Source organism: Bactrocera oleae, unplaced genomic scaffold (assembly GCF_042242935.1).
Source record: "Bactrocera oleae isolate idBacOlea1 unplaced genomic scaffold, idBacOlea1 ctg00000009.1, whole genome shotgun sequence".
NCBI lineage: Eukaryota > Metazoa > Arthropoda > Insecta > Diptera > Tephritidae > Bactrocera > Bactrocera oleae.
Genome location: NW_027212752.1, coordinates 917,282 through 925,000, shown reverse-complemented (window position 1 = coordinate 925,000; position 7,719 = coordinate 917,282). Strand labels below are relative to the sequence as shown.

The following is a 7,719-nucleotide window of genomic DNA, read 5'->3' as shown; positions in this document are numbered from 1 at the left end:
CTTCCAAAATAATTTTTTTAATAATCCGTAAAAAATTTATAAATTTTGTAATAAAAAGTATCCTATGTTCATTCTGACACCTCTAAGAGTATATGTACAAAATTTCATGATGATCTGTTAAGTAGTTTTTGCGTGAAAGCTTAACAAACAAACGGACTTTCGCATTTATAATATTAGTATAGATAATACATTTCCTAGCAGTAAAAAATTTTCATATAAGTACTAAATGTATAAAGTCTATGAAGTAATAAATTTTCATATAAGTACTATTTCAGTATATGTCAATTTGAGCAGATTTGTGCAAATTTGTTATAAATGTTCTCTGCCATGTTGACGTTACCAACCCGAAAATATATGGAAAAATTCTTTTAACCTATTTAAAATTTAATAACTCATATATACGTGGGTAATTTATATCATTTTCAAATATCGTCATGGTCATAATACAACTAATAACATCAAAAGTATTTTTACAATCGATTTTTTTTTTAAATTTTTAACTTGTATGACTTCATATTTAATACTTATATGAAAATTTATTACTTCATAGACTTTATACATTTAATACTTATATGAAAATTTATTACTTCATAGACTTTATACATTTAATACTTATATGAAAATTCATTACTTCATAGACTTTATATTTTTTATACTTATATAAAAATTTATTACTTCATAGACTTTATATTTTACTTCATAGACTTTATACATTTAATACTTATATGAAAATTTATTACTTCATAGACTTTATACAATTAATACTTATATGAAAATTTATTACTTCATAGACTTTATACAATTAATACTTATATGAAAATTTATTACTTCATAGACTTTATACATTTAATACTTATATGAAAATTCATTACTTCATAGACTTCATATTTTTTATACTTATATAAAAATTTATTACTTCATAGACTTTATATTTTACTTCATAGACTTTATACATTTATTATTTATATGAAAATTTATTAGTTCATAGACTTTATACAATTAATACTTATATGAAAATTTATTACTTCATAGACTTTATACAATTAATACTTATATAAAAATTTATTACTTCATAGACTTTATACAATTAATACTTATATGAAAATTTATTACTTCATAGACTTTATACAATTAATACTTATATGAAAATTTATTACTTCATAGACTTTATACAATTAATACTTATATGAAAATTTATTACTTCATAGACTTTATACATTTAGTACTTATATGAAAATTTATTACTTCATAGACTTTATACAATTAATACTTATATGAAAATTTATTACTTCATAGACTTTATACAATTAATACTTATATGAAAATTTATTACTTCATAGACTTTATATATTTACTACTTATATGAAAATTTATTACTTCATAGACTTTATACAATTAATACTTATATGAAAATTTATTACTTCATAGACTTTATACAATTAATACTTATATGAAAATTTATTACTTCATAGACTTTATATATTTACTACTTATATGAAAATTTATTACTTCATAGACTTTATACATTTAGTACTTATATGAAAATTTATTACTTCATAGACTTTATACAATTAATACTTATATGAAAATTTATTACTTCATTGACTTTATACAATTAATAGTTATATGAAAATTTATTACTTCATAGACTTTATACAATTAATACTTATATGAAAATTTATTACTTCATAGACTTTATACAATTAATACTTATATGAAAATTTATTACTTCATAGACTTTATACAATTAATACTTATATGAAAATTTATTACTTCATAGACTTTATACAATTAATACTTATATGAAAATTTATTACTTCATAGATTTTATATATTTACTACTTATATGAAAATTTATTACTTCATAGACTTTATACAATTAATACTTATATGAAAATTTATTACTTCATAGACTTTATACAATTAATACTTATATTAAAATTTATTACTTCATAGACTTTATACATTTAATACTTATATGAAAATTTATTACTTCATAGACTTTATATATTTAATACTTATATGAAAATTTATTACTTCATAGACTTTATACAATTAATAGTTATATGAAAATTTATTACTTCATAGACTTTATACAATTAATACTTATATGAAAATTTATTACTTCATAGACTTTATACAATTAATACTTATATGAAAATTCATTACTTCATAGACTTTATATTTTTTATTCTATAATATAAAAATGAATCGCAAAATGTGTTGGTAAGCGCATAACTCAACAACGCCTGGACCAATTTAGCTAAATCTTTTTTTTAAATTTTCGTTGAAGTTCAAGGATGGTTTTTACGGCGATAAAAATTAGAATTATTGCTGGAAAAACCCTAAAAATAGCCCTTTTCTTTTTCCCATACAAATGATTTGTAACTAAAACGTAGTCAATTTGAGCTTTATTGCTATGGTATAAAGTTCATATTAAATTACAAGCACTCACTGTTGTCTAAGCAATGTAGGTGTGTTCCTAACGTCAAAGATCATATCTATCAAAACAATGTGCGTGTGTGCGTTGGAGCTCAGAATATATAGTTGGAGGAGTTTAATGTGGCGTTCCGAAACTCGCGGACCAACAGTGTTTTATTATTTTTAATATCCAAATTTTAAGTACGGCTTAAAAGGATTTGACTTCAAGTCATATAAAATTTAAAAAGAAAAAAGTTGTCTGTTACCTAATCTACTGAGTTTGCTTTTGACGACTGATACACGAAACAAATTCGTATATAGTTTTTTGTGCAGAGTGTTTACTTAGTTAGTGTTTGTTTAGTTCGTGATTAGTGAAAAAATAATTTATATTTGATATGCCTCCTATAAGACGAAGCAATTTAGGTAGAAGAACCAGAAATGCTACAAACCAAGCTAATTACCGATCTAATCGTACTGCACAAGAACGTGACGACGGAAATGAACGTGAAAGAATTCGGATATCACAAACGCGTGAAGCGCGAGCGCGACATTCAACTAATAATCGCGCAAGTTTGAATCGAGCTGTTACGATGTGTCAATTGACTACAGTAACTACCAATGTGTTGTTATTGGTTCTATGAACTCGGTTTGCTCACACTGTAAGGCATTAAAATACAAAAACGAAGCCAATGGATTGTGTTGCGCAAATGGTAAAGTGAAATTGATACCATTGGATCCACCACCAGAACCATTGTACTCATTGGTTTCAGGAATAGGAACAGATTCTATACACTTTTTGACACATATCCAACAATATAACAATTGCTTTCAAATGACTTCATTTGGGGCAACAAATGTAGTTCGGGAAAATTTTATGCCAACTTTCAAGGTATGTATTATAGCAGTTACTCATAATTATTTTAGCGAACAAAATTTTTTGGCACCAAAGTTAAGATGTGTCACTAATCTTCAATTTCTTAATCACTTATATATCACTTAGTCATCATATTATATGGGGATTTAGTTTCAGTGACACTTTTATTATATTTTATATTTAATAGATATTAGTTAAAACTAAATATATACATCCAATCCATTAATTTATACCACACCATAATATTTTTTTTTATTTACAGATACAAGGGCAAATATATCACAGAGCAGGTTCACTGTTACCAGTGTCAGATAACGACAACAAATTCCTGCAAATTTATTTTATGGGCAATTCACCACAAGATATTGATCTGCGTTGTGCACATAACAATTTAGTAAAGAGGTCTATTGTAGAACAATTACAAACTTTATTTCATCAACTTAATCAATTGATTATATTGTTTAAAACTGCCTTGGATATGATGCCATCCGATAATCACAAAATTGTAATCAGAGCTGATAAAACACCTGCAGGTCAACATACAAGACGTTTTAATGCACCAACTATTGATGAAGTTGCTATCGTTGTAGTTGGAGAAAACTTGGAATCCCGTGATATTGTTTTACATCGTCGGAATGATCAATTACAACGTATAAAGGAAACACACCGCTCATATGATGCACTGCAATATCCCATTATATTTTGGCAAGGTGAAGATGGCTACGATTTCTCAATAAAAATGATAAATCCCATTACAGGTAACTAAAATATCTCAGTCATTATATTATGTATTTTGAATGTTATTAAAATAAAATCTATTTACAGGTTCTGAAACCAACAAAAAAGTCAGTTCAATGAACTATTATTCATACCGCCTAATGATTCGGGAAAATGAAGATAATCACATATTGAAATGTCGGCGATTATATCACAAATATGTTGTTGATATGTATGTTAAAATTGAAACGGAGAGATTAACATTCATCAGGTTGAATCAAACTAAACTCCGATTTGAAGAGTATGTTCACCTTCGAGATGCGATTAATACTGATGGAAATGCACAGAATGTCGGTCGGATGACTATTCTTCCAGCAACATACATCGGAAGCCCTCGGCATATGCACGAATATGCTCAAGATGCCATGTCGTATGTTCGTCATTATGGTACAGCAGATTTGTTCATCACATTTACATGCAATCCACAATGGATAGAAATCAAGCAGGAGTTATTCCCTGGGCAATCACCCATTGATCGTCATGATATTACAGCCAGAGTCTTTAGACAAAAGTTGAAATCTTTAATGGATTTCATCGTAAAACATAATGTGTTTGGTGAGACACGCTGCTGGATGTATTCTGTGGAGTGGCAGAAACGAGGATTGCCACATGCACACATTTTGATTTGGTTGGTTGAAAAGATAAGGCCAAATGAAGTTGATGCAGTGATATCAGCTGAAATCCCTATTGTACAAGTAGATCCTGGATTGCATGAGGTAGTTATCAAAAACATGATACATGGTCCCTGTGGAACTCTTAATCAAAATTCACCGTGTATGATGGATGGTAAATGTTCAAAACGATATCCACGGACATTAATATCGGAAACAATTACTGGTAATGACGGTTATCCATTGTATCGTCGCAGATCGACAGCAGACAATGGAAAATCAACAATTGTCAAATTAAATCAACAAGATATTGAAATAGATAATCGTTGGATTGTTCCATATTCACCCATTTTATCAAAGACATTCAAAGCACACATCAACGTTGAATCTTGCCATTCAGTGAAATCTATTAAATACATTTGCAAATATGTAACCAAAGGGAGTGATATGGCTGTGATTGGAATTGGTGCAGAGAATTCCAATGATGAAGTTACCCAATACCAAATGGGCCGCTACGTCAGTAGTAATGAAGCAGTTTGGCGAATATTTTCTTTTCCTATTCATGAGAGACACCCTTCTGTTGTTCACTTAGCTGTGCATTTAGAAAATGGACAAAGAGTGTATTTTACAGCACAGAACGCAGTACAAAGAGCTGCTCAGCCACCATCTACTACATTAACCAGTTTTTTTGAGACATGCCAAAACGATTATTTCGCACAAACATTGCTATATTCTGAAATGCCAAAATATTATACCTGGAATCAATCCTCAAGGAGATTTATACGACGGAAACAAGGAAAACCAGTTCCAGGATATACAGATGTATATTCCACCGATGCGATTGGCCGGATTTATTCAGTACATCCAAGCAATGATGAATGTTTTTACTTACGACTGCTATTAGTCAATGTACGTGGCCCAACATCATTCCAACAGTTACGAACTGTTGATGGTGAATTGTGTGGATCCTACAGAGAAGCCTGTCAACGTTTGCAATTGCTTGAAAATGACGCTCATTGGGATCAAACTCTCAATGATGCTGTAATATCATCACACGCTCACCAAATACGAACATTGTTTTCTATAATCATATCTACATGCTTCCCATCAAACCCAATTGATTTGTGGATCAAGTACAAAGATTATATGTGTGATGATATTTTGTATCAAATACGGAATAGAATGGGAAATCCAAATATACAAATCAGTGAAGAAATTTACAATGAAGTATTGATTTCAATTGAGGACATGTGCTTGATAATGTCAAACAAACTATTAATTCAATTAGGCCTGACCGCGCCCAATCGTCCAATGCATGACGCTTTTAACCAAGAGCTGCATCGAGAAAAACTGTATGATCTCAACTCTTTGAAAGAATTAATTCAAACAAATCTTCCACTGTTAAATGAACAACAGAAGTATGTATTTGAAACTCTTATGAAAGTAACAAATGATGAAACTGGAGGCATTTACTTCTTAGATGCACCTGGTGGTACAGGAAAAACTTTTTTGATTTCATTAATATTAGCAACAATTCGCTCACAAAATAAAATTGCACTTGCACTCGCTTCGTCGGGAATCGCAGCAACTTTGCTTGAAGGTGGTCGAACAGCCCATTCAGCACTAAAATTGCCATTAAATATGCAAAGCAATGAAACTCAAACCTGCAACGTTTCGAAGAACTCTGCAATGGCAAAGGTTTTGCAGCAATGTAAATTGATTGTTTGGGATGAATGCACGATGGCACATAAAAAATCTTTGGAGGCTTTAGACAGAACCTTAAAAGATCTACGGAGCAATAATAACCGATTTGGTGGTGCAATGATTTTATTAGCAGGAGATTTTCGTCAAACATTGCCAGTGATTCCACGATCAACGCCAGCTGATGAACTCAATGCATGTCTAAAGTCCTCCAATTTGTGGAAACATGTCAAAGTACTTCATTTAAGTAAGAATATGCGTGTCGAATTGCAAAATGACCAATCTGGAAACATATTCTCTAAACAACTCATTGACATTGGTAATGGCAAATTTCCTATAGACATGTTGACTGGCTGCATTAACTTTCCTCAAAGTTTTTGTCAGTTAACTCGATCAAAAGATGAACTTATTCAGAAGGTGTTTCCAGATGTTTCTCAAAATTACAGAAACCATGATTGGTTGAGCGAACGAGCTATACTGGCTGCAAAAAACATAGATGTAAATGAATTAAATTTCAAAATTCAAGAACAAATTACAGGCGAATTGAGGATATATAAATCAGTTGATTCGGCTACTAATCAAGATGATGTAGTCAACTATCCACCGGAATTTTTAAACTCGCTGGATTTGCCAGGATTGCCACCTCACAATCTTCAATTAAAGGTTGGATCGGTGGTTATAATGTTGCGAAATATCAACCAACCGCGTCTTTGCAACGGTACACGGTTAGCGATAAAAAAATTACTAAACAATGTGATAGAAGCAACTATACTCAAAGGAAAGTATAAAGGAGAAGATGTTCTTATACCGCGCATCCCAATGATTCCGACTGATGTGCCATTTGAGTTTAAACGACTACAGTTTCCAGTGCGGCTTGCTTTTGCTATGACTATAAACAAGTCCCAGGGGCAATCATTAAGTGTTTGTGGTATTAATCTAGAAAACCCATGTTTCTCACATGGTCAATTGTATGTTGCCTGTTCCCGTGTTGGAAAACCATCAGATTTGTTTATCTATGCGCCAGGTAATCAAACAAAAAACATCGTATACCACAAGGCACTACAATGATAATAATAATAATTATGATTCACATGATTAACAATAAAGCGATTACTTATTTTTAAATCCTTATATATGTTTTATTTAATTATTTTTTATTCACAACGCCCTATCACCAGGGTGACGGTTCTGTTCAGGAGAATTTTTTAAAATACGTAGGCGAAAAAAATGCCAAATTACAAATTTTTTTGACAGGACGAAGTCTGTCGGGTCAGCTAGTACTTATATAAAAATTTATTACTTCATAGACTTTATATTTTACTTCATAGACTTTGT

The 7,719-nt window shown here is 30.3% G+C and overlaps 1 protein-coding gene across 1 annotated transcript; it reads left to right on the top strand.

Annotated features, from left to right (window-relative positions):
- Positions 1 to 4,768: 4,768 nt before the first annotated feature.
- LOC138858306 (uncharacterized) lies at positions 4,769 to 7,452 on the top strand. The gene has a single exon (XM_070112795.1). The coding sequence runs from the start codon at positions 4,804 to 4,806 to the stop codon at positions 7,450 to 7,452; it is 2,649 nt and encodes an 882-aa protein (XP_069968896.1). The 5' UTR covers positions 4,769 to 4,803.
- The last annotated feature ends 267 nt before the right edge of the window (positions 7,453 to 7,719 follow it).